Source organism: Ammospiza caudacuta, chromosome 8, assembly GCF_027887145.1.
Source record: "Ammospiza caudacuta isolate bAmmCau1 chromosome 8, bAmmCau1.pri, whole genome shotgun sequence".
Lineage (NCBI taxonomy): Eukaryota > Metazoa > Chordata > Aves > Passeriformes > Passerellidae > Ammospiza > Ammospiza caudacuta.
Window position 1 is genome coordinate 23,132,460 of NC_080600.1, and position 27,479 is coordinate 23,159,938.

At 37.3% G+C, this 27,479-nt stretch overlaps 1 protein-coding gene across 2 annotated transcripts in view; it reads left to right on the top strand.

Annotated features, from left to right (window-relative positions):
* OLA1 (Obg like ATPase 1) overlaps positions 1–27,479 on the top strand; it is a 104,130-nt gene that overhangs the window by 14,379 nt on the left and 62,272 nt on the right. For both annotated transcript variants that reach the window (XM_058809395.1, XM_058809394.1), the window contains exon 4: positions 7,938–8,065. In XM_058809395.1, the coding sequence (XP_058665378.1) occupies positions 7,938–8,065 (128 nt within the window). The remainder of the gene's footprint in view (positions 1–7,937; positions 8,066–27,479) is intronic.

Here is a 27,479-nt window from a genome sequence, read left to right on the forward strand (position 1 = left end):
CTATTGTGCAGTTTTTAAATACTGCATTAATATGAAGCTGTTTGTTTAGGTGGATTGTTATAACGTTATTTTGTTTTTCCTGCTCAAGTCAGTATTAAGCATGATGGTTACTGCATGGATCTTAAAACTGCTGAATTAGAGACAGAGCTTTCAGGCTGTTGACTGTGCAGAGGTAATGACACAGCTTTTAAGTTTTGTTGCCAGTTTTCTTCTAACTTGTGCTATTAGTGCTGCTTTGGCCATGTCAGTAATCCCTTTTTATTCTCTCTTGGCTATGAAGGGCTACTCCCATATTAATAGCTGAAGTGACACGGAGATTATTACCTCTTCCCTCACCCTGCCTTTGGCCATCTATCTTCTCAGGGAGTGCTAAGATTGTAAATACTTGTATGTATGTTCTCTGACTCACAAATTCTCCTTCCCTCTCTCCTAACTCATTGCTCTAAAGTATTAATGAAAATAGTATATTTTCTGTCTTTACTCTGTAAATATACTGAGTTTGATAACAAGCTGGATAATCAGCTTTTATTTGAATGATCTTTTGACTTTCTACAGACATTTGTTACTTAATGGATGTGGGCATTAGTGGATAGTTATATCTCCTGAGTTCACTTATGCTGCTTATATGATTTTTGTATTTTGCTGTAACAGTAATAAAGCAGAGAAAATTAGTGGTAGTCCAGTAGGACACTAGACTGAGGTAATTTACTGGGCTCTTTGTGCTTGTTTGCCTCAGACTAACTCAGGAAAAGAAGGCTGTAGTCACAAAGATAGGCTACTGAATTGTAATTTAAATGTCTTAATTTCTCTGTATAGTCTTGATTTTGTTCTTCATCTTTATGTAATACATTCTGTGGTAATTTTCTACTTGTTTGGATTAGTAGATGTAATCCATCTGTGCACACACAATGTTTATAAACAGTGAATTCTCTTTAAATTGGACTCTTGTCTAGCCTCAAGATTTTGTCTTTCAAAATCTAAAGCATTTGGGTTTTTATTTCCCATATGTTACACTTAGTCTTCACAGAAGTGCAGTCATTGTTGGGAGATGGGGAAAAGAAACAAGGGGTGACTTTGTCTTAACTGAAATAGTGTGTGACAGGACAGAGTGATCTTGCCTTGGTGCCTGCAGGGAGCCAGGAGAGGGGCGAGGGGCAGGGCTGGGCTGGCAGCTGCTGTCTGTGCCACTGAGCTGGGCCTGCTCTGCTGCAGCCACAGTGACTCTGTTGCCTGGGGCTTTGCTGGTGGGAGTTAGTTCTGCCCGTCTGCCATTGGAGGAACAGTTGCATCTTCAAGTACTGTTTGCTGCTTGGAGATCCATTCCTGTCTCCACAAGAGAAGAGAGGAACGGATCAGCTTCATTGGGGCTGCTGTGCTGTCACTTGTTAGCCCATGCTGAAAGCTGACTGGTATTAACTGGAAGTGTAAATGTTTGTAAGAGAAATCACATAGGCAAAAATTGAGAGACAATTATCTACAGGTAAATCTGTATTTAATAGATTAAGTACACTGGCAGAACTTGTAACGTATGCTTTTTTTCTTTCTGCAGCAGTGGGATGTATGTGACTATTGACAGTAAAGTTGAATGATATAGACTGTACACGGAAGGTGGGCTCTAAGAACTTACAGTAAAAGCTGCTATGTTGCTGCCAAATGATACAGATGATTTCTTTGAGCTTCAGTGTTACTACTGTGTGCTTTTTAGTGTGAATGAAACTGCAGATACTAAAAAAAAGAAACCTTAATATATTAAACACAATTCTGAATGCTCGTGATTTGAAGGTATTTGTTTATATTATGTTACTAACTTAATGTATGTATTTAAACTACTTATTTGTTTGTTACAAATTTCATACAATATTCAGTGAAAACTCATTTGTTACACTGTGCCCATCTGTAGCTTTCTCAGAAAGGAGATGGTTGATTTTGAATTTTGTTGTCCTCCTACCTCTGTTAATGCAGTACAGATACATTCAAGCAAGGTTTTACAGACTAAAGATTGGATTAGTTCCAGTTTTGTAACTGGAAAGAGAGTGTTTTCTGTAGACTGATCGACTTCAGCAGGAACTAAAGCAGAAAGGTGGTTTTCCCCCCACCTATCTATGAATATTAAGTAGGTAGCAGAGGATGAGGTCTCCTAATTCTGTAATGGAAAAAAGATGTTTTTCATCTCAACAAGTAGCTCCTGACATGAAAATAATGACATGGAAGCCAGAAAGAGTTGCTCTGTTAACTGCAATTAATATTTTATGGGACACTGTGTGTTTAGGAGTGATGAGTGTCTCACACAAAAAAAGAACTGTGTGCATAGTGCATCTGAAGAAATTTTAGTAACTTAATAAAAGTTTAATGAAGCTATTTTCTTCATTATAATGTTTTTTTTTTTGTTTTAAATTTAATTAAAGTGCTGCTTAATCACTTTAAACTTAGAACTACTTTTTTAAAATGTAAGTATGTCAAACTCATGTAATTTGAGCAGTGATTTGTGTCCCAGCTCACAAATAGCTTGAAAGCCTCTGGGTGTATGTACCCACCACTCTTAGGCCATGGGTCCCCCAGCCTGTTGCCACAGTTGTGATGTGCTGTGCCTGACGAGGAGATGTGCCTCAAGTGACACTGGAGTCCAGCCTCAAAATGGTTTTCATCGAGGTGGAAGAGGAAACTGCAGTTTCCTCCTTATTTCATTTATTTTGTGCCCCAGTAATCTCCTCACTGCAATTACTTGCATTTTTTCTACTTTAAGTTACATGACTAACTAAAAGAAGTACTCAGGAAGAGGCACTGTGAGCCTAAGGTAATTAACTACAGCCTAACTGTAAGTAATTACACCCAATGACTGCTTTGGCTGATACGAATCAGCCTGTCTGAAAATCTTAATGAAAAGGTCATTTTGAAGTCTTATGTTTCTGCTTCCTCCCTAGCTTTAAATCAAATGAGATTATAAGCAGGAGTGAGTTGAGAGAAGGGATGAATCAAACTGCTTAAAAAGTTGTCAGTATTTGTCTCATTCCCGGTTTGCACCTGTGAGTTGCCTTGCACACGTGTTCCCAAACACAAAGTTTATTGCAACCACAAATGTTTCTCTTCTACGTAGACTATTTGTAGTCTGTCTTGGATGTCCTTTTCAAACTTAAATTTTAAAGCAATTTTGGTTATCTCAAAGGAGGATAATATCTAAGTTTTAACTAGGTATTATATATATAGGTATTTTGTATATATATTATGTATACCCCTCTTAAATTCCACCTCTGTCCATTATACTTCAGGATCTCTTTTTTTCAGCAGATTGCTTTGATTTGTTCTATTGCATTGCAGATTGATAAAATGCATTCATTTAGCTCTTTACTGCCCAAGTGATGGTTACTGAACTAAATCTGAGTAAATCCCATCGCTGTCTAGATCAGAAAAGTCTTCTGCAATATTAAATGAAAGTTCCCTTCAACTCATTGTAGGATAGCATACTCAGATACGTGATAAAAGTTTAAAAGTCAAAATTATGTAAACAGTTGCTGGAAAGCATTTTGTAGAAACCAGCTCAGCAGAGGGAGTTTGAGAGACATCCTGTGGGACTTGGGCTGTGTTTTAAGAAGACCATTTATGTAAACGGAAATCACCTGTAGTTTCAAAGTGAGAGATCAATAACTTAGCAGGCTGGGACTGTTAACATATCAGCATCTGTAAAAGAATCCCATTTTTTAATGAAAATTGTTGGCAATTGGTAACTATATCCTGCTGTTAATGTTCTTTTTCCTTAGGTGTTACTGACTTTGCCTGCTCTTCAGTTTGTTCTGAGCTGTGTAAATCAGCTGGGCTGTGATGTGTGTTCTGGCATTGCTTGTTTGTCAGCAATTAATGACAAGTCTTAAGTAATGGTGACTTGAGCCATTTTTTCTGCCTGATGAGAGGAGGCAAAATGTAATTAGTTGTATTTTGTTGGTGTAATAGCTTACAGAATAGTTTGAGAATGCAGGTGTTTGGCATGTCTAGGACACAGAGCATGTGTTGTAATCCACATTGAGTCTCTCTTACCTTCTTATAATTCATATAAGCACAATTTAATTAGCAGATTTTTCACTTCTGGCTTATGTGCCATTAGGTTCAAGTCTTGTTTGTCAGTACCATGGATAAAATGCTATTAATGAAATCATTCTTCTTAGAAATGACCGTGGTTCGTCTGCAGTACCTCATTCTTTGGAAACAGATTCCTTTAACTGCCCAGTTGTGCTTACATTGGTCAAAACTGCTTGCAAGATTGATTGTGGGAGCTGTAACAGTCTCTTGGAAGAGGGAGTTCCAAACTGTTCTGTTTGGAAATGAGCCAAAAATAGCGGTGAGGACAGACAGAGAGTTGAATGGCTCTCAAAGAGATTGCCACAATATGCATGTTCTCTTTCTGTCTTGCTGCTTTTACTTCAGGTCATTTGTGAATGGTAACAGATGACTCTTACTTAAGTTGTATGAATTTTCAGGAAGGAAGAATTTCTCTTTTCTGCAAAATATGTAACCCTATGGATGCATAAGCCTTTTATTCCTGAAAAAGCCCTAACTACAAGGCTGCAAAACTGTACTTTATCTGGCCCAGTGAGTCTTGTGCTCTTTACTGTGTGGTTGCTCATACAGTGAAGCTGGTACACTAACCTGAACTCAATGCTAATGCTTTTTCAAGTGTGGTAAAAAATCCCTGCTCAAGAATTAAACCTGTGGTTAAAATATAGAGATACTTCTGGATTTGGTGTTCTGTTTCATGTTATAAATCCTTGTGACATGCTTTATGGTAGATTGGTGTAGCACTGATTTGTATAAATGATCAGTTGATGCCACCTGTTCCTGATGATCATTTGAGGCTCAGTGACATTATGCTAATGCTGACTAATGAATCTTAAGAAATTGAAATTAATATGTTTAGAGGAGGAGGAAAAAAAAAGCAAAATGCAGTTAAGTCTTCAATAAGCTATATTCAGTGTATATGGTACTTTCCCCTCATTCTGTGTAGTGTTCTCTGTTTATTTAGTTTCATAATGTTGACTCTTTGTCCTTCAGAGTAAAGACAAATGTGACTACCTTGTGCCTTTTTCTGTTTTTCTGTGTGTTCATCTTTGTACGATGAAACAGATTTAGACCCGGAAGGTGTCTAACAGCGGGAATAGTTTTAATTTGCTTGGAATGTGAACTTTGTGGTACCCGAAGTGAAGGTGAGAAAGCGCCCTGGAAACCCACACACTTCAAAGGTCTCTTGCTTGTGTTACTCAGCTGTGAAAGAAATGTGCTGGGGTTTTTTTTCCATTGTGTAGCAAATGAGGTTGATTCTGGTGATAGAGTGGCCATCTGCATATGAAGGTCTCTGTCTTGCCCTAATGTGGCATCTTTGTAGTGAAAGTGTGAATTGTTCTGATGGCTGGCCAGGAGGTTAATCCCACCAGAAAGGTGAGAGGGGAGCATAGAACACTTCTTACACCACCTTTGTTTTTCTTAAAACACAGTTTAAAATGACAATGGAGAAGTGCTTTAAAGAGAGGCTTTTTCTGTCTTGCTGCTGAGTAGTTAAATGTCAAAAAGCAAAGACTGGGAAGTTGCCTGCAGTTACTTCTGAAGTGTGTTAGTTCTTGTATCAGGCAAAAGGAGTTACTGGGTTAATGCATTCATATTTATTGACTTCTGTCTTCAGAATGTGGGTTATTCTTCCTAGTGTCTTAAATGAGGATTTGTTCTGAGTTTGTGTACTGGTAGTTAAAAAAATGTAGTGGGGCAAAAAAGTGAAATTTGTAAAATTGGTTTACTTCATAGTGTACTTATATTTGTGTACTTTTGACTACATTCCACAGCGTTAACTCGCAGCACACAATATCTGTCTTCCCAAGGATGGGCCCTTCTTTTCATGGGCCTAGTGAAGTTAAAAGTTACTGCTGTGTTACCTGAATATAAGTAACACACTGTATTGTGTTACATAATTGTTTTTTTCTAAGTACATCACAGATATTAATTACATGGAGCATGTCACTAAGTTCCTATGGTATTATATCTACAGGTTTAGTGACTTTGAACTTCACCTTAGTAAACAAAGAGATTTTGTCCAGATCTTGTATTGTGAAATTATTTTACTTGAAATAAATAATTTTTCTTTGGAAGTGTTAGAGCAAGGTTGAAAACAAAACTGATGTTCTGTATTCAAACAGAGTCTAGTGTATCATATCTCCCCAAAGAGAGTTAATTTGAAGTGAGGAAGCACATCTGCTGGTTTTTTGCAGTCAAATGAAAGTGGGGTAGCACCAAAGGAAAAAAAGTTGGAATTGTGTTTCGTTCTACCTTAATCAGTTGCTCAGAGCAGAGACAAAGATCCACAGATTTCTGTAACTACATTTTTTTCTGTCTGGGCTGTATCTACCATACCAGGCACTGTGATGAAACAGGTGACTTTCCTGCTAGTGGAGTTTGCTGCTGTTACAGATTTGTCGTAATCATGTTGTCAAATATTCAGTATTTGGAAACATGTATTTATCAGCAAGTTGTCACACTAATAAAAATAAAGCTTAGTTTGGCTGTGGACCATAAAGATTTCAGAAGTGTAATACTGCCTAGGAGATTACTGGCTAGGTTATCCCTAGCCCTCATTCCCACCTTTGTGGTTGATTCTGTCTGTGGGCAGCACTGCAAAGGTTGGGCTTTGGAAAAGGCATCTTAAGGTGAACCACAGAATTTATATCTTTGGATTTGAATGTCCTGTTGAGAACACTCACCACAGAACAGGGGGAGTGCTTTCCAGATCAGCTCTTTTCACCCGTGCTGCCTTGGGGTGGTCACACTCCACTCCTTGGGGCTGTGTGGAAGCTGTGGGTTTGGGATTTGCTGCTGTACTTAGTGCCAGTAAAATGGTGAGCTGCTGTGTTAGTCCTAGCATAGTGCTCATGAAGTATGATGGTGATGAAGTGTTTGATAGGAATGAACTACTCTTCCACCTATTTATTTTGGAGCCATCGAGCTGGAGGTTTTGAGACTGGTGTGTGCAGTTTCTGGTCTTTGGCAAGTGGGGGATTTGCAGCATTTCACTGTGGTTCTGTCTCTGCCACTGTTCATGATGATGGTGTTAGTTGCATAGAGCATATGAAGGTTCTTTTAGTCAACACCTTATCACAAAGTTTTAGTGGTTTCTTGGGTTTTTTTTTTTATTCAGCTCGATTTTGAGAAGTAATTTGGTTTAGAGTGTACGTGTAAAGTTTAATGCCCATTATGTTATTTGTTCATTTTTTAACAAGTTGAGAATTTGTGGAGGATAGAAGGTTTGCAGTTTGTAAGTTTCCTGTAACTTTAAAAGCTTCTTTCTGTTTTTTGTCAGCTAATTTGAACTTAATGACCATTCTGTTGTTGCTGTATAAAATATCATGTAAACATGTCTGCTTAACCCTTTGCTGTTCACTATGCTGTTCACAACTGTTTATATTCTAAAACTATCTTATCTGTGTTTTTTTTCCAAATTGTTTGCATTACCCTGGTCACTACTAATTATAATCAGCACTGTATTAAAAAAAATGCTCTTCTGAGAAGGTTGCATAACCTGCTGAACTAAATGGTAACCTTGGAGGTGTGCAATAGCAGAGTGCAATGGCCTTTTTTGTTTATCCCTTTGGTCCTGTGAAAACTGTGCATTGCACATGGTATATTTATGCCACAGCCTTCCAGGCCTGCTTGATTATTGTGTAGTTGTCTGTATGATTCCACACTCCAAAACTAGTTTACTTCATTTTACATAAATATTTACAGAGAACTTAGAGAATGGAAGTTTTACATGGGATGGGGGGAATTCTGTCTAGTGTGTTCCACACTGTGATGTTTAACTTGTTTCAGCAAAGAAGTGTTGGATTTTCATGTTCTGAATTTATTTCTGTGCCAAAAATATTGGCTAATGTGCTTTAGTAATGAAACTTCTACCTTCTATATTTCAGCAAAATTCCAGCATTTCTGAATGTGGTGGATATTGCTGGCCTGGTGAAGGGAGCCCACACTGGACAAGGCTTAGGAAATTCCTTCTTGTCTCACATTAACGCCTGTGATGGGATCTTTCATCTGATGCGTACGTAAATTTACTTACCTGTTTTCTGTAGCTAAGGACAGCATTGTTGTACTGTAATTAATAACTGTGGAGCAAATATCCATTACAATTCAACTTCTGCCATTCAAGTCAAAGCCATCAGTTTTTTCCAGCCAAGACAGTCCTCATCCTCTGCTATGTAACAGGTATGCCTTTCTTCATTAGCCTTGTACTGAAGACCTAAAAAGCAGCTGGGTTTTTGGAAATCTGCAGTAATGATGTTTCATTTTCTTCTGCTGGCAGTGCATGGCAGTTTGTCTAATTTCATGAAGAAGGAAATGTGGAATGTGTTAATAATAAAAGACAGAGATGGAAGTAGAAATCTGCTGCTTTTGTAAATCCTTAAACTTTCCAGATCCTGAGAGCATGAAGTTTCTTTGTTGCCTTTTGCCAGGGTGTGGTCCAAGTTCCTGATGAACTGTGTATCTTTGGCGACCAGTGCCCTGAAACCAAGTGTCAGTTTTCAGCCTCGTGGGTGGACACTGTGAACACGGAATCTCTGCAGTCCCAGTAGAAAGTGACTTAAGGAGAACCCAGGCAGGCTGCTCCTGTTCAAGGGTAGTAGGCAGGGGACTGGAGGGTGAGACTTGTATGCCAGCAAGCTGGAAAGGAGGTGTTGGTGAAGGTGAAGTGAAAATAAGAATTATAAAATGTTGGTAGGAAGAGCTGTAATGGGAAGTGATCTGGGGATTGTGCATTTTCAAAGCATGAAAAATTTAGTGTTTGGTTTCATTTTGATTTGATCTGGAACACATTTTCACCTTTGAGCACTGAAAGTGTTGCTCCCTGTCTTTGTGCTGTTGTGATGCACACTACTGCTGCCTGTGGTAATGGCCAGCATGGGAAGCAGAATCCTTCAGAGAAGTGGTCTTTTTCTTTTTCATGGATGCCAGGCAGGAAGTCAGATGCAGGTCATTGTGGATTTGTGCTGTAGACTTTAAGCTCTGCATGCCTGAATATGTTGAAGAAAGGTTTGTTAGGCTCTGACTTAGCTTGGTTCAGTTGGTAATTTTGCAGAAAGCAGTTTGAGAATTACCCAAGTTGTATTAATTAAGGTAACAATAGGTAAGCAAGTGGCTTGATAGGAATGGAGTGTAGTATGGTGACACAAACTTTGGGTAGCTCAGCAAAGGTATTTTATAGTTCTAGGCTGAAGGGTTTGGTCCTGTTTTCTTTATTTATTGATGATGGGTTAAACTGCATTTTCTTTAGGACAGAAGGTATATTTGTTGTTTTTTTATCTGCCATAACAGAATACACTGTTGTTACCTCTTTGTGTTTTGAGGTGTTTTTTGGAGAGGGCTGTTGCCTGTCAGTTGATCCATCACAAGGTACACAGTTGAGCTCTTACATGGCATAAAGCTGAGAAGAAATTCTGTTTCCACCTAGCTAATTCTCTACTTTCTTTATTTAAAAAGATACAATATCCCCATCTTGAAATGCCTGTGAGTGTTCAGCCTTCAAATTTCCATATCCTTGTTGGACGGTTACTTTTCTTAAAATATATGGTTTTCATTAAATCAATAAAAACATTGTTTATGTGTCTAAGGTATATTTAATGTATGCAAAGAAGCAGGCAACACATGGCAACCACACATGGTAGGGTAACAGGACAAGTAAAAGGAGAGGTAAATTTGTGTTGAACACCACTGTATTTTGTACATGATTAGTGACAGTACAAAGTAGATTCTCTTAGCTCAGCAAACAAGAGAATTAAGTTTCCTCCTGCAGAATAGAGCAATCCATTATTGGGTTTTGATACTTTCTGTAGATTTTTTTTTTTCCTGTAAAAGTGCACAAACTGAAAATGCTTTACTGATATTTATACTAAACCAGTTCGTCTCCATACTTAAAAATAAAAATTTCAGATGTTATCCCATTTTCTTAGGGGTAGGGGTATAATTTACTTTTGGTCATACCCAATTCTGAAAACCTAAGATATACTTGGCTGAATGAATGGGGGATTTAATTTTGAAATGCTTGTCTGTCCTGGATAGTGGTGTTTGCAGTCCCACACTAAGCTGACATGGGCTTTGAGGTACAGCTTTGTACATCTTCCAAGTTTCATGGTTTAATTTGGAACATGTCTGGCAGCTCTGTTCTCCATGTTTCAGGTGTACTGCAGTTTTGACTGGTGCAGCAGTGTTTTGTGTGATGACAGAAGGCAGGCTGTTTGAAGGTTATCATAGCCCTTCTTCCCCAGTTTAATGGCTTTAACCACCTTTCAACTTTTATGGCAGATCGGTCACAAGTACTTGTAGAAAATTACTTACTTTGTACAGTGAACTATAAATGGCAATTTTGTTACAAGTGTAAATTTACAGATTATGCTTAAACAATGCTTCAGTGAGGAAAATGGTAGATATCAGTATTTAGTCACTGCTACATCTCTGTCAAACTTTTGAACATACTGGGTGGTAAAGAGCCAGAGCTCTTAATGTGTTTGAATTTCTCTTCCCACTGATATTCTGCAGTCCTAGTTTTCTAGAAAACATGTTCCACATTTTTCTGTTATTTTTAGTTTCTTTAATGAAATCCAGTCTTTCTCTTCAAAGGTACAGAAAATGGGAGTAAGCTTGTCTGTAAAAGTATTTTGCTATCAAATGCTCCTTTTCAGTTAATAAAAAAGACATGAGAGTTGGATGCCTGATATTTCAAGTAGGGCAGGCAACACTGGGTTTTGGAAGAACCTGAGAGCTCACTGTGGCATGCCCGGTGTGCCAGTCCTGCAGAGGATCCTGTGAGCTCCCTGCTGCTCACAGTGACTCGGTGCTGGGCAGTGCAGGCTCGTAGGGCTGGGAAGCTCCTGCTTTGCTCCTCTGCAAGTGCTCTCACTTCACAGCAGAGGAGCTCCCGCTGCCCTTCAGCAGCAGGATGGGGAGTTTGGTAACTGATAATCCGTGAAATCTCATTCTTTGTGCTAGGAGTGAAAGAGCTGTGAAGCTGGGTAAACATCCCCTGCAGTTTCACGGAAGTGACTGGTGTGACCAATGCCCGTGGGTTCCTAGAAAGCTTTAATTGCTTTTACTCCAGTTTTATGTTTGTTAAAACTGGAAATGTTTAGTCCACCCCCTGGTTCTGCCTCCTCCAGGATTTTAGATAACTTCTAAAGCTATTTGTCATTACTTAAAGCTTTGATAGCTATGAATCATGTCAGTTGAGCATAGTTTATTCTTACTTGCTAACAGCACTAATCAAAACTGGGTTTGACAATATTTTTGCTGATTTTTGCTCAGCATTTAAAATCAAGTTGACATAGCTTTATTATCTTATGATCATGAAGGTTAATGGTAACCTTTAGTAATACTGCTAGTGTTTTGATTTGCCCACAAAAACCAAAGTGATGATAAAGCTATTTAACTGAATAAGATACATCCTCACTTCCTATAAAAATGTGTGTATTATCTATATGAAGATGCTAATCATCTGTAGCTTTTATATGCTTGAGGTATGATGCATTTTTCCCTCCATATTCTCTAACAAGAAACTATACTTCTGATTACTGCTCCTGGAATCCAACTGCTGCTGAGAGGAGGCTTGTGAGGATATCACTTGGCCACACTCCACTGCACTAACATTTCAGTGAACGAAGTATGACTTAGATCTCATCCTTTCAGCATGTGTGTTCTGTGCTTTGGGAATCACAGTGGCTCAGTTTATGCAACTGTAGCTTGACTCTGTCATTTCTGATACCTGAAACTGTTTTTTCATCTTTGTGTCAAAATTCACTTTGAAATGTTGTTAACATATCTATCTTTAAAAAAGTGGTATTGTCTTTGACATATTTTGGTTCAAATTTTTGAAGATGCTTTGGTTTTGTTTTCTATTACTAAGTGCAGTTGACACCTGTTAAAAAAGTGTTGCCTGTTTACAAATACAAGTCATTCACTGCTAAGCTACCAAAGTTTCAAAATAGTCTGCACCTATCAAACTTGTTAGTGTTACACTATCAAGATGTATTGATGTGTGCTACTGAGTAGATGTGAGTTCCTATTGAAATTTTCTCTTCTTATTTATTGTTAGAGCAACTGAATTAAATTTTAATAAAATACTTGCAATAGCTCATAGTTCAGGTAAACTTTCAGTTGGCTTTCAGTAACTTCTCCATATTAAATCCAGAAATTGGGAAAGCCTTCAAATTAAACTGGCAGTTCTGTCTGTGTATTAATCTAGTGCTTGTGATTTTTTTCTTTTTAGATTTTTTTTGTTTGGGATTTTTTTGGTTAAATATTGTACAGTGTTTTGATTTTGAGAAAAGACTTCATGTAGGAAATTTTTCTAATCACAGAGTTGTGAAAATGGCATTCCTCTACTCCTTTCAGCAAAATCATCCCTAAAATTGAAATAATTTATATTTGCAGCACTGGTTTTGCATTGTGTGCTGCAATTTCAAAATTTCAGTACAAGAACATGGAAAAAGACCTGGGATGAAGGCTGATGCTTAAAAGCAGTTTTTTGTAGAAGGATCTGAAGAGCAGAAAAGAGCCTTGTGTGTGCTTTGTATACTTGTACATTATTGTCCAAAAGGTTGATAGTGGAATTAAAGGACCAGGATGGAATTCTTGTCAATCTTATCTCATGCAGTTTCAATTGCTACTACTTTGAAACTTACACCTGCAGGAGAGAGGGAGACATTTTGTACACCAGCATCCTGTTTGATTGATCAGTGCCAGTGCAGGATCAACCAGCTTAATTTGGCCAGCTGTGGAAAACTTCTAACTAATCAGATTTTTCACTTAGGCAAGAAGATAATTAGGAAGGGCAGTAACCTCTTTTGCTGAAAAATTGCAGAAGAACTTTGCAAGATCTGTCATCATCCTTGAACATAATGTTAGTGTGTTTGAGATGCAGGAAATCACATTATAAAGTCACCCTAATCTCCTGTCACATTGCTGGTGTTCTTTTCTTTTGGTATGTGTATACGAACAAAATTTGTGGGTTTGCACCTCAGAGCTGTTCACAGTGTTCTGTTTGCAGCTTTGTCTCCAGCAGGGGAGTAAATTTGTTTCCCTGGACATGTGGGTGCAGATTGTGGAACAGGTGCTGGAAAATTGTCATCACTGTAGTGAGTTAGCCTTTGTCTTTATTAAGCAGTAAATTGCATGGCCAGACTAAATGAAACTGATACCTGAGCTTTAATCTGTGTTCCTCTAAGGCCAGGTGGTTACACTTGAAAGCACAAATAAACTCAGGTAAGTGTTAAAATAGGTTTAATTTAAAAATTTCTCACAAGTAGTTGTTCTGAGAGCTGAACAAGCCTCCCCAAATATATGGATATTAGGAGCAAAAATTTATATGTGATATTTAATATGAGATAATTAAATATCTCTCAAGGATGTACTTTACTTCTTCAGATTGAGAGAGCTATGAATGTTCAAACATTGTTATTAATCAAACAGTCCAAAATTTGTTTTATGTTGAGGTTGCCTCTTGATGTCACAAATCGAATTTTGATTGTATTGTATCTACGAGGTTTCAGTCTCAAATATTGTAAAGTCTGTAATTTTATTTAATTACTTATTCTCATTGAGAAGGAAAATTACTGTTCTTGCGTTCTTGCCTAGCCTTTATCATAGCTTGATAATGCTAGATTTGTTAGTATCATGCTGATTGAAGTGACAGTGGATTTTGGAACCCACTTTGTCATTCATCTTTAGCATAATATCCTATGCCTCTTTATGTCCAGTTTCTTTTTTGTATCAGAACAGATGAAAACATAAAATTTCCTGTCTAAAGGCCACCACCCTTGCTAGAGTAGCAGCATCTAATGCCATTCTATTTATAGATGGAACTTGTTAAGTTTCCTCAGCAGGGACTTAAAGCTATGACCTCGCAGGCCAGAAACAGGAGAGCTACCTACTGAGCTACAAGGGCAATCTCTCAATTCTAAAGAATACATAGAAAATTTCTAATATACTGTACTGTGAGTCATAAAGTACTTGACCAGTAAACCCTCCCTCCCCTGAGAATAAAGACCAGGCAGGCTATCTTTACTGAGTCATTGCTATTATTTGACCTACGAATACTTTTATTACAGTTCTGTGTGTGTGATTTGGCAGTGTGTAATTGCTATTTAGGCAATGCAGATGAGTTTTTCCTCTGTAATACTTCAGAGAAATCGTCAATGTGTGATAGAGTTGGGGTGTTCAGGTGACTGTTTGTGAAATACTTGTTTACCTGTTTGAGTGGGTGTCTTTGCTGATGGTGTAGAGTATCCGGACTTCTTAAAAACAGTGATAGTTTAATTATTAATTTTTTTTTTGCTGTTTCATGGACTTTCTTGAAAGCTTGAAGGGAAAAGTACTGAAGATGGATTGGGGTTTTTTTTCCTAATGTTTTTGTTTCTAGTATGAAACATTTGCTTGTTTTCCTTTGGTCAGAAGAAGGCTACCTCAGAAAAGGTAAAGTAACAGTTCTTTGCAAAAAGATAAGTGGTTGAGTGTTTTCACTTTAATTAGCTGCATGATTGTATCAGAAAGGTAAGTAGTCTGTAAACTGAGAATATTGTATCATCCCTTTCAGAAAGCTGCTTTTGTGAAAGTGTTGGAATTTTTTTTAATGCTTTTGAGAAAGTGTTGTTGTTTTGGTTTTTATTTTAATGCAGAGTTTTAAGGAAAACTTTAAATTGGAGAGGTTCCTTGGAGCACTTCTGTTTCTCAGTTGAATGGTAGATGATGGCTATGCGTCCTAGCACAGCTGAGGGCAGGGGCTACCCTGGTTTGTGCATGGCAGGAGTTTGCTCAGGGGCTCTATCACTGTCCCTTGCTACTTTAGAGTTGAATATGCAAGTGAGTCAATACTGAATGAGCTGAGGTGATCATTTCCAAGGTTTGCATGCCTTCAATATTAAAATAGACAAGGAGCAGTTTACATACCTGGTTGCTGTGTACTGAACAGTGGACTAACTACTGCAAATGAAGACCAGGAGGAGCCTGGCTTTAGGTTTCTTATTCTGGCTGTAAGTTAATTATCCTAGACAAACTAAACAAAGCTTCTTGGTTAGTTAAGATATGCTGTTGTAAGATTTAATTAATATATACCTCCTTTTTGTTTTGTGTCAAGCAAATTTGTCTGAGGTCTTTGGGTTGCTCATTTAGAGTTCCTTTGTCTTGCCTATGAGAGTTTATGAGACCGTTTAATAAACTGACAGAAAAAGCTCTGGTTCAGTTTCCTTTCAGAATTGCTATTTATGTGAGCTGCCTGGTTTCTACAACAGCTAAAATGCCACTTTCAGAAAAATAGGTGTTTGTCCCTTTCCAAGTCATACATTGTGCCAGACTTGTACATTGGATAGGAAGGTCTTCTGCAAGCTGAAGTGGCTCCATACTCCCAACACCTTTTCTCATGGATATGCTGCCACTTTCTTCTGTGCTGTTGGAGCTGATTTTGAAACCATGTACTAAAAGGGGCTTTGGGTCTTAAAAATAACCATATTCTTCTTGCTGGATTATTTTAAAAATAGGTAATTTCTCTAATCAAATTCAATATGTAATACAGCAAACAGTCATGCTGTTCTAGCTGAGGGAACATTAAGCTGAGATTGTTAAGATGAAAAATGTTTGTAAAAAGGCAGCCATAGTTGCATCCTTTTTTTTTGTTTTTTGTTTTCTTCTAAGTTTACAAGATGTAGGGATGTTTTCTTTCAGACCTTGCATGTTGTCTGCTGGAGTCTGAAGAAATCTGACTTTCTTATGACTGTTATTTATGCTGAGATGTTATTGAGATGCAGGGTTTGGTTGCAGATGTGCCTTTGTGCTGTTGTAATGCTGAAGTATTGATGTGGAAATCTGCTGACTTCTTTTGGGGAGCCTTCAACAAAGATAGTGGGTATGTTTTCAGTATGCTGTCCAGACTCTCTTCTGTTCTGATGAAGTCCAGCTTCACTTTGGGTGAAGATGAAGTTTTGCTTTTCTACTTGGGTTTACAACAAGTTATGTATTAGTCAATTATCAATGGCATCTCAGCAGAAATTCTTATAGCCTGGCTTTTTCTCTGTTTGGAACTTGTCACTCTTGTGTTTGCTTCACACAGTTTCTCCCAGCTCTTTTTTAGTGTATTTCAAGATGAATTTTTATCCTGGTATCTTCCGCAGAAAACAGAATTAGCAGTGGGCTGGATTTAAATGCTGGGTGATTATCAGCAGTAGTTGCAAGAGCTGCTTTGGAAACTCTTGCTTTAGTTTTGATGCCAGGGGGTCTCTAGCCTCAAACAACACCCTGGAGCCTCTGTGCCTGGAGACAATTAACAAAATACCAAGCCAAACATTTATTCATTTTTGTGAAATACCTCAGATATGCTACTTTCAGTACTTATTTTAGATTTTGCAATTAAAGTGAAGCTTCATCTGTTGTTGATAAAATAGCAAGAAGATTCTTCAAACCTCAGTGTTTCTCATTTGGTATGTAATTAAGTTTCTGTGTATTCAAGTACTACATGATTAATTTGTTTTCTTTAAAGTTAGTTTAAAAGACTTTCTTTACAAAATCAAGCAACTTCCCTTCTTCCTTCTCTCTGCCTTCTTCATTCCCCCCACCATCATATACATTTTTCACCTTATATGGATGATGGCAGAAGCTTCTGTACCTCAAACTCGCTTTACTAGATAAATTTCTAAAATATGTTTGAACATAGAGGTTTGCATTTCAGTACTAGCCTAGATGGCTGTTGCTGAGGTAAAAGCTGCTTGACACTGACTGCATATTTTTATGTACCCAGTTTGGTAATTTGATGTGAAAATTATTATCTCAAAGCTAAATAGCAGCAGGAATGGGAAGTTGAGTGTGTGAAAGAGTTGCAATTGGGGAGGAAATGTAGAAGTACAGGAATGTATGCTACCTGAGAGAGATGGCTTGCTTTCAGACAAAATATGTGAAAAAGCAGAGAGAATCCAAAAGTTGAGTAGTCTAAGACTCTGGGTTGGGTTCTCTGAAGTGTCAAAAAGCAGAAAAATTAATCCAGTGAACATCTCCATAGAAATTGTGTGTGTAGTGTACTAGATAAGAAATATTGATGTAGTATTTTTCAATTGTTAGGGATAGCATGATGAAACTACCATGCAGAGGAAAGAGTCTAATATGTTGTATGTGAGTTTAATCTATCCAAACCAGCAAACACTAAAATGTTTTAATCATAAGCAGATGATTATTTCATAGCTTAATTACAAGGCAGAATATAAAGATTGTTTTGGTATTCTTACTGCATTTTTGTCTTCTCAACTTACCTTCCGATTTTTAAAAAATGTAACAAAAATCAGCAAAAACCGCTCTAGGTTATTTTATTTTAGTTCTGTTTTTTTAATATGAATTATCTCTGTGTTTATGATGTCTTTTATTTTGCTTTGAAGTTCTTTGCACATAAATGCAAATGTAAATTAACTATGTTCCTTCATTCTGTGCACCATAGCTGCTTTAATTATTTTTTTACTAACTCTCTGTGCTTAAAGAAAACAAAAGTGTTCATTGGACTGTGCAATATTTAGGAAAAAAACATGTTTTTTCTATAATGCCACTCTTGGCCCTGAACTACATTAAGCGACAACAGAAATGCATCACTTTTAGTTGGTTTTAAGACTTGAAAATACACTTCCAGAAATTTCCTTCCAAGGCTACCACAACATTCAGCTGTTGTTTGAGATGGATATAGAAAAGACAGTTAGCAAGAAAATATAATTTTTTTTTGTCTTAAAGTGATTTTAATTTATATATCTTAAGCTACTGTTTAAATATTGCGGGCTTTGTGCAATTACAGAATGTTGTGAGTGTAGGCAGAGCTCAAGTCAGTGGGATCCAGAACCCTACCTCAGTTTCTGCTTTTAGCAAAATAATAGATCATTTTCCCTGAACCATGGTTCATCTTTGTAGTTAGTATGTTGAGCTTTAATTTGTAGAGATTGTTTAGTCATGATGATAAAATTTAATATAAAAATTTTGATAATGAAGAGTTAAAAAGCTCTTAGTGTTTTCTTTTTATAAGCCACCTGTTGCCTTAGATGCATAAGTATATGAATTCGAACAAAGTGCTCATCACTTGTCAGCCATCAGTGGCAGCATAAAAATTACTTGTGGTGCTTGCTTTGCAAGAAGTTCTTTTGTGTTTGTGACATCAGCTTTGTTTTATACAATTAAAGTATTACACGCTAGAATAATCTAAATTGCAACCACTAAATGGTGATGTAGTTCTTTTTTCATAGAGCTGAATTTGTTTACTGGTTGTATGCAGCTATTGACTACTGTTTAACATGACATGTCCCTTTTGCCTAGAACAGTCTTTGGAAAAGGTGGTTTTTTGTGTCCTGTTCTTGTCTCCCACCCCCTCCATTCCTCCTCCCTTCACCATTATGGAGAGCTTTGCTCGTCCTTTTTTTAACAAGTAGATAAAAATACATGTTAGGCTTCAGGGTTTCTTTTTTTTTCAACTAGCAAATTAATGGCACATGATGATATTGGAACAGAGAAAAAAGCCTTGCAGTGAAGTGATCTGGACTGCAGGAGATGTTTTGTTCCATGTGAACACATTTTGATGTGAACAGAATCGTTTTTGTTTGCATGGTTTAAAATAAAACCCACAAGCAAACGACGTTTTTCCGATTCTGACCCTACTGTACTAATGACTGTACAGATACCTACTGAATGGCTTTCTCTGTTGGAAGTGCCTCATCTGTGATGTGCTGTTCCTCTGCTATTGCTCTATTTTTCTTTTATTTACGTATCTTCCTATTTCACAGTGAATGGGAAGAATTTGCATGTGACTTGGTCATGATTTCTGAAAGTTGTTCTTGTATTAAAACAGATATTCAATGCTATAGAAATTTGTGAAAAATCTGCTGTCCCCTTCTTAAATTACATTGTATTGAATAAAATGTGGTTTTTTATGGACAATTCAACCTAGGGGATGAAGTTAGTAGTTTTTTTTAATATTAGCTGAATATACTGTAGGCCCCATAACCTTAGGAAAGGCATAACATCTCTTCAGAATTTCAGTATACTGAAGTCAGGTGAGGCATAGTTCTCATTTGAAGAAATGAAGCTCTAATAAAGCTACTTTATTGCAGATTTTTGTATTCAGTTGCTTTGTGCTTGGAAGGAATGTGACTACTGTGTAATTCCATATTTGTGTGCAGGACTTACTGGATCTACTGAATCTGTGGTAAAATCTCTGTGTCTGTATACTAGTCCTGGAGCATTAAAGGCTCCCTTTAGCAGTCACCTCTCCTTGGGCCTGAAACCCTGAGACAGGAGCATATAAATTCAACTTTCCTATTCTTGCACACTGGTCTAGTAACTTGCCGTTCTGAGGAATAATCCAAGTTAGAGATTTAGATAGAAATAAAGTTAAAAGTAGCTTACAGTCAGATAATGACTACAGCACTGTTCCAGCAATAATCCTGTGGGGATGGGAAACGAAAAGATATAAATGCTAGCTAAACACCATGCAAAACGGTATTAAAACATACAGCTCTCATTTAGTCTCTTCCCATAGAGTGGCTTTAATAAGAATATGATTATTTTTAAACTGATAAGCCATTAACAACATTCACTTTATTAAGATATTTCCATTTTATTATTCCAGCATAATTCCAAGCTGCTAATTGGCTAATTATTAATTTATGCTCTCATCCTTTCACATGTTTTCCTGTTGTCATTTTTCCTAAAATGTGTATGTAAGCAAGTAGGGAGAGAGAACAAAAGTGACCTTTTAAAGTACTTCTATATTTTCTCCAGGGATGTGATTCAAGTTCCATGAATTGCAGTCAAGTTCTGCTCAGTGTAAATAAAGATGGCTTGGTCTGAACCTTAACTAATCAGTATATATTTATAGAACAAAAATAAACATCTTCCTCTCTTCTATATAGATTACTTTTGCAGACTCACATTAAGGTGACTGTGCCATTTAGAGTGAATAATTTAGTGTATGAGTTGATTGATCATTTACAATTTCACATTCTTCATGTGAGGATATAGATTGTTTCCTTCTAGTTGATTTGTCCCACACTGAAGTAAAATAACAATACTTGTTATATATGTGTTTAAATTTAGTTTTCACCCTCTCTGTATGGATTCACTGTGAATGGTTTTTAGTATTAGTGGATGCAGTTGCATCCTTAAGTAAATAATTGGGGGGTGTCATTGTATATATATATTTCCTTATGGAGAAGTATTGCAGTGTCATTGTTGACTTGCTGTAGCCATTGTTGGAGCTGGGAGGTGCAGTGTGAATAGGCCCAGCACAGCAAAGGTGCTGCCAGGCTCAATTGGCTACTCAGCTCCTCAGTTGCCTTGCTCACCTAACCTCAGCAGGGTTTCAGTTACTAAGAGAAGATAAAACCATTCTGAATTATTTAATAATTTGCTTTTAATGAAGCCCCCTATTTTTAGAAAAAGTGTTAGGTGTTGTTAAATTTTTATTTTCCTCCTATATGGTTAGTGTAATGTTGCCGTGCTAAGGTATTTTGACTACCTCATTTGAGCATTGAATAGTGTGATGGACTAGACACTTCTAAAGGTAATTTATGTCTTAATTCTGCTTTTCCTCACCAGCCAGCATTTTGGGCAAGAATTTTGCAGTTTCTCGTAGCCTTGCTGTGGGTGGAAAGCTGCAGCTTGCTGGTCAGTGAATGAAGGGAGCCAGTGGAGTCCAGGAGAATGCTGTGTGTGTGGGTGTGTGCCCTGTGCTTCCCACACTGGTGCCCCTGGATGGGTGTGGATTCCCTGAGCAGGGGCATGAGCTGAAGGCTCCAGGCTCTTCCTGCCTGTGTGCCCGTGCTTGGCCCTCACTTCCTTGTTACTGGCTGTCCTCGTGTTGTGGTCACGTGTGGATTTGGGAGACGAGACATGGGTTACTCGGGAAGTGATGCTGGGAAGCAGGGCTGGCACTGCCTGCCTGGAAGGTGCCCTCAGCTGCCCCTGGATGGACAGCTTGGTGCAGAACACCAGCGTTTCCAGCTTGTGTGCTGCCGTCATAGGAGGAGTCCCTTCATCTGGTTCCCATGAGCAACTTCCAAATTCCCTCCCTGCTGGAGAGAAATGCTTCTTTTGTCAGCTAAAAACATCAAGTTAAGCGTTTCTCTCATCTCTTTCTGTTTGTGGATTTTTTTTCCCTAGAATGCCTCTGCATGTTTGCCGATTTGCGTTTTTTTTCCCCTTCCCACTTTTGTTTTCTTGTGTAACAGCAGGGTGATGTTGGTTAACAGGATTTTGTACACCAGTGGTGCTATTTACTAGAATGTTGTTAATTTGTTGTATTAGAGCACTGAAAATATGAGAAACAATAATTTGTTCACAGTCTTAGAGAACTGAAATCTTTTTGACTGGGAAGATCAAGTCAAATATCTCTAAAACCACTGCAGCTATAGGAGACTTGTTTTAAGTTGAAACCTTAAATTTGCTGAAATTTGATAAGTTAGTACAAAGCAATTTCAAATCTCAGCCATAAAATCACTGTGAAGTTACTTTTTTTTTTCTGTTTTAAACTTTACCTTGATGAACAAATGATGTTCGTTGTTTCAGAGCATCTGTAATTATATGGAAGTGCATTAATTGTGAATTATACAAGCACTGCATAGAAATACTTCCACGAAACTAGGCTGAAATATTCAGCATTTTTGACAAGAAAGAACTTTTTGGAAATCTTTGGTAAGGGGAAATACTACTTGTATTTAACTGCAGTTTGAATTTTTGATGCAGTTTGAATTCATAAATCAGTATCATATGCCACCAGTTTTGATGTCTGGATGGAGTGAGTGGATGGGTGAGCTGGGCTGGCCGTGGGGGGGAGAAGGGCAGATGGAGCTGCACCAGAGCAGGGCTGTGTTCCTGTGGAATGCAGACAGGGTCTGACTGCCTCTCCTAGGAGGAAGGGATGTTGTAATATTATCAGCAATGTTGTATTGAAAACTGAAAACAAGTAACTGAAAGCACATTGTGATGAAACAGATGATTTAAATGATTCGGAGAACATTTCTAATGTTAGTAATCAGCAAACCACAGAGAAATTTGCTTGTGATCAGAGTTCTGATTTTTCACCAGAATGGAAAGTCTAGTCAAGGGTAATCCATCTTTTGTTCACTTAACATGTTTTTTCTTAGCTATACTGCCTACCAATTTATTTAAAGAAAAAGATTTTATATGCATATGTACTATTAAATAAATGTCAGAATGGAAACTTAACAGCTTTATAGCTTTTTGGAAGTTTCCTTCTTCTGCAGTAGCATGTCATAAAATTTTGAAAATTTTTATAGACATAAGTTGTTTGAAAAATAAGCATTCAGTTAGCATTGACCAGCTGAAAAACAAAATGCATCCTGTTTTCATAGCATTGCAACAAACAGCTCTGCTTTCTCAGAACTTTTTTTTGAGAAAAGTCTCTTGTTGATTTGTTGTGTGTTTCTTCTAAACTTTTTGAAGCTTACACATATTTTCAAAAGATCTGAAATAAGGTTTTCCTGCCATATTAAAAGGAAATAGTAACACTTTCATTCTGTGTTACGTGATATAGTTGAGTTTTTATTGTAATCCCTGATCTAATTTAGGTTAGAACATTACATTATGTAAAAAGTACATAAAGTATTCTGTATCAAGGTTGTTACAAAAAGAGAGAAATTAAACAGTGAACTTTGTTATAACAAACTCATTTGGAATCATAAGGTTACTCCAAAATAGGATGGAAATCTTGAGGAATCATCTTTTCTGTCAGATTCTCCTCCTCGATCTAGCAGGGCTGTGAAGTCTGCTGGAACAGCTCTGGCCTCTGGCTTGCTGCTGTCAGCTGTGTCCGTGGGCAGGGGGTGAGCAGGCTGTACATTGAGTGAAGCTGCAGGAAGGGACGGAGGGGCTGGACTTGCTGCTCTGGGGGGCACCTACAGCAGTGCTGTTAGAGGCATGGATGTAAATGCTTGAATATTGCATGTGCCTCTTGCATATCCTTTGACATTTGGGGATTTTTGTCATCTTTTATGTAGGCTGAAGAAGTTTAAGTATTGTGGCTCAGCATCTTCTGAGAGTCTACTAGATTTTAGGGACCCTAAAATAATTCTGTCTTTTTCTATAATAATGGTAGCCTCTTTAGGATAGATGTGGTCCAAGACAAATGCTACATGATAGCTTTTGGGGAAAAATTGCAAGGAACCTTCCTACAGTAATTGGATGAAAGTTTTTTTAATAGATTTAAGGGCATCGGATGGATGACAACTTGCTTTGGAGACTTCAAAAATTGCCAGAAGCGTGATAGCCAGTATGATCCTTTCCTTTTGAAGAGTTTCTTTGAGTGTTTTGGGATGGAGAGAACCTTCATTCTGTCTTAAGAATGATTTTTAGGTTTATTTTATCAGGAAAATAAGACTAGAATCAAACCAAACCTTGAACAAATGATGTTTTGTTCTGGAATTAGCTGACAGCATTGTCTCTTTCAGTGTTTTCTGAAAGTGTCTTACTGCCGGTGAGTTTGATACTTTGTATCACAGCCTATTGAAGAAGTTGCGGTAGCAGTGATGTTGAAAAAGGCAGGGGTCAAGTGAATGATAATAACATCAATATTTATTTTTCTTTCTGGAATGTTTGAATTTAAAATACTTTATCAGAGAGGAAATGTTTTAAGATAGATGTTTCCTCATGCTAAAAAGCAATTTGAAGTGGCCTGCTTGATACAGGCTTTCTTTGCAGTGTGGTACAAATGTCTGTACTGATATTCATGTGTAGAGAATTTTGAGAATTTGGGTGTACCTTTGTATAAGCACATCTGTTGGATTTCAAAATTTAAAGAAACCCTGCAAGGTTGTGCATAGAATTGCCAGCCTATAGTGCCTACGAAACAAAGGCAGTACTGCTGAGAAAGGCAGTCTGCCCTCCCTTTGGTGTTGGCCATGTTTTTGCCTGTGCACTGCCCTGTGCCTGGATGTGAGCACAAAATAAGCTGTGATTGTGTGCCAGGCTTTATGGAAGGTCTGATGTCATTTACTACTGACCAGCTACTGCTTGTGTTTGCCTATCTAGTCATCATGAAACTGTGCAGAAAGGTAATACACCTGTACTGTGTTTGGAAAGCTTAGAAAACATGGCACAAAATAATTCCTGACATTGAAAAATTCTGTTAAGTGATAAAAATATGTCAGAACAGATGAGAATAAATGGAAACTGTTAAATAATGGGGAAAAAAGATAAGAGTATATTTTCATACCAAAGTGTTGGTCTCCACAGAGACTGCTTGCTAAAGCTGATTGTGCACTCAGTTTTACCTCGTAAGCATTTTCAGGTATTATTTTTAATACAGACAGATATAAAATATAAAATATGCTGTAAGAAGTACAAGGTGGGTTTAAAAATAGAGGTAATGTAGAGGTAAAATACCGTTACTGTTTGAAAGTGGGAATTTAATAGCAAAGCAGAAAATAACTATCTAGCAAAGTCTGCTGCTGTACTGGCGCTGCAAACCAGTGTGTTCAGAAGGGCACAGAGGCAGCCATCCCCAAAGTCCAGCCCAGGGTGCCTGTCATTGTCACAGCCTGAGAGAGCCTTTGCTGCTTGTCCCTACTGCAGTTCAGGTGCTGTGGTGATGCCAAAATACTTCATTGGCCATGAAAATAGTGAGACTGTGTTATTTTTTCAGCTCTGCAGCAATGAGGATAATGTAGAGGTTGGGCATGTTTATGGATGGTGAGCTGTCCTTTGGGATGTAGTGGTTCGTGTGAATGAATGGTCCTTGCCCTGCAAGACCCATGTGCTGCAAGGGCAGTCCCTAAATGGCTTACCTAATCATGCAGAACCTGCACTGACATTTTTAATTCATGAATTAAAAATAGTTGAACTTCAAATTCTCAAGTTGAAGTTTTCAGTGTTTTAAACAAAAAGGTTCATAACAAACTCTTCGTCATGCTACCGTATTTTATATAATCTTTGTCTTTTTCTAGCATTAAGAAAAGTGTTTCTGTAATGTTAATTAGCTAGTAACTGCTGTTTTCAGTGTGCTTTAATTACTGTATGTTGCTTGATTATATGTTATGAAATAAACTTAAGGTTATTCTAGATTGTTAAACGGTGAGCTAATATATAACTACTGTGCTCAGGATGAGGTTTTTCAGATATGGTGGTGGGAATATTGGGAAGAGGAAAAGCTGGAAGTGCAGCTCTCATTCTTAGAGGCATATGAAGACAGCTTTTAGAATTGCCTCCTAGACTTTGAAGTTAATATTTATGAGAAATATCTGGTAAAATACCATTAAAATACTTTAAAACATGTGCATAATCATGGGATAGATTGTAAAGATGTAACTCTAGGATGATTTGCCTATGTCTTACTAATAGGTATCCTTTGCTGGCAGTCTAATTGTACAACGCAAGATACTTCTAATTTACTATTACAAAAGAATTTTTTAAAATTCTCCTGTTCAAGTTACATTTAGCAATAGCTATGCTGCAAAATAACATGTATGTATGTAGTTCTGTCTATACATTTAGGTTCTGTTGCAGTGACAGTTGTACTTTTTAATTAGCAAGATGTTTAATTAACTTGGTGGTCATGGACAATTTTATTTTCAGTTTCAGCTGGACCAAATGCTGAATGAAGGGTTGTACATGGTGGGTATATTATGTTTGGTAAACAGACAAAAAGAAGTAAGCTAAGCTTTATAGATGACTTAAAACATCTAAAAACAAAGATATTTGATTGCCTTCCACATTGAAATAAAAAAAGTTGAAAATTTTCTTGAGCAAAAATGATGAGTATTGTAAAACGTATCCTGTAACTGCTCTGTCTCTTTAAAAAGATATTTGCAGTAGTAACTGATCTAGCATTGAAAACCACTAAGAATTTTAATATTGTTCATATGTAATTGCTGTAATCTCTGGTCTTTGCAGGAGATGGTACTTAACATACTCAAGGTTTTTTCCCATGGTGTTTCTTTCTCAGATTGCTAGAATAAGGTCTGTGTTTATTTCAGTCGATTGTACATAGAAATAAACAGTTTGCATTTTCAGTTGATGCATAACATTTTTATTTGCTTTACTCTATCTTAAATTCTAGCTTGATCCTTAGTTAAATTTTGTGGTTATGTTCAGATACTTCCCCTCAGATCTTCAAGTAGTGCATGTACGCAGCTGTGTAGCTCTGATCTCGGGCTGCTTTGCAAACAGTGAAAAATATATGAACATAAATCCTCTATTGTGCCAATTTATTCCCCAAAGATTTTCATCATCACTTCTTTTACAGTAATTTTTCAAAATTACTTCACCAGTATTTTAACTCTCAGTAAGCTACCACTCAATAAATCATATATTCCAGATCTTTTAGTTTTATGGGTTATTTTTATAAGTTCCTAATTTTTAAAGAGTTTTTCTTTGAAGTAGTGTAAGAGTGTGGCTCAGCAGTGCTGATACCTAGGAGAATAAGGTCAGTGAAGGCAGAGGGGGTTGTTCTTTTCTCTGTAGGCTAATAAAATGTGGCATTTTAAGTGCTGTGGAGAGGGTCTCAATTGTGGCCACTCTCAGTTAACTAACTACTTAGGGACTCTGAATATGCAATTTTCATTCAAAGAAAGTAAAACAATTAAGTGTTCCTTCCTCTACAAATGTTACAAAATATAACATATATGTTAATTTCCCTTAACTCCCTCATTTCACTATTCTTCATGGATACTGCGGCCTGGGTGCAGGTGGGGGCCTTCTCTTGTTGCTTTTAAGTTTCATGCATTTTACTGCGTTGTTAAATATCAGCATCTCACTGCCAAGTCACTAAATGGTGATTCTTTGAATTTTTTTTAAAGTAAACTTACTGCTCCTTCTGTAAAATCTGTAAAAAAAATTAGTGGCATTTTGGCATATGAAAAGTTTGAAGTCTTCTGGATTCTTTAGTTATCAGATAACAGTATTAATAACACAGTAGTGTATAGCAGTGCATAGGTGAGATTTTAAAACATTTGAATTTAGCTTGTGTTTAAGGTTGATGAATATAAATGAATCAGCCTGGTGTTTTAGGTGAAAATATTTTCAAGTTTAAAGGTCTTGTGCCCCGATGGGATTGTTTCAGTGGTTGACTGAAACATTCAGGAGAAAGGGAAACGTTTCTTTAATGCCAAACAGAGGGAATTGAGCTAGGAATTGGGAACAGAAAAAGGAAAAAAATCCCCAACTTTAAACATCCCTCTGATTATGATTATCATGAAACTGAGCTTTGCTTCAAGATTTTAGCCAATGCTGTGTTTTCATAATTTAATGGGTATTTATTTTCTGAGTAGTAAGTGATTTGTATTTCTTAGAAGATGCCTGTAACGAACTGGGTCTATCAATAAGTAACTCATTTGCAGTATTATTGTACTCAATCATGAGAAGTTTAATTGCAGTTTGCTTCTATCATTTTCCTTGACAGCTGTTGAAAAAAAATAATGCGGTAGATTTGGATTTATACTGAC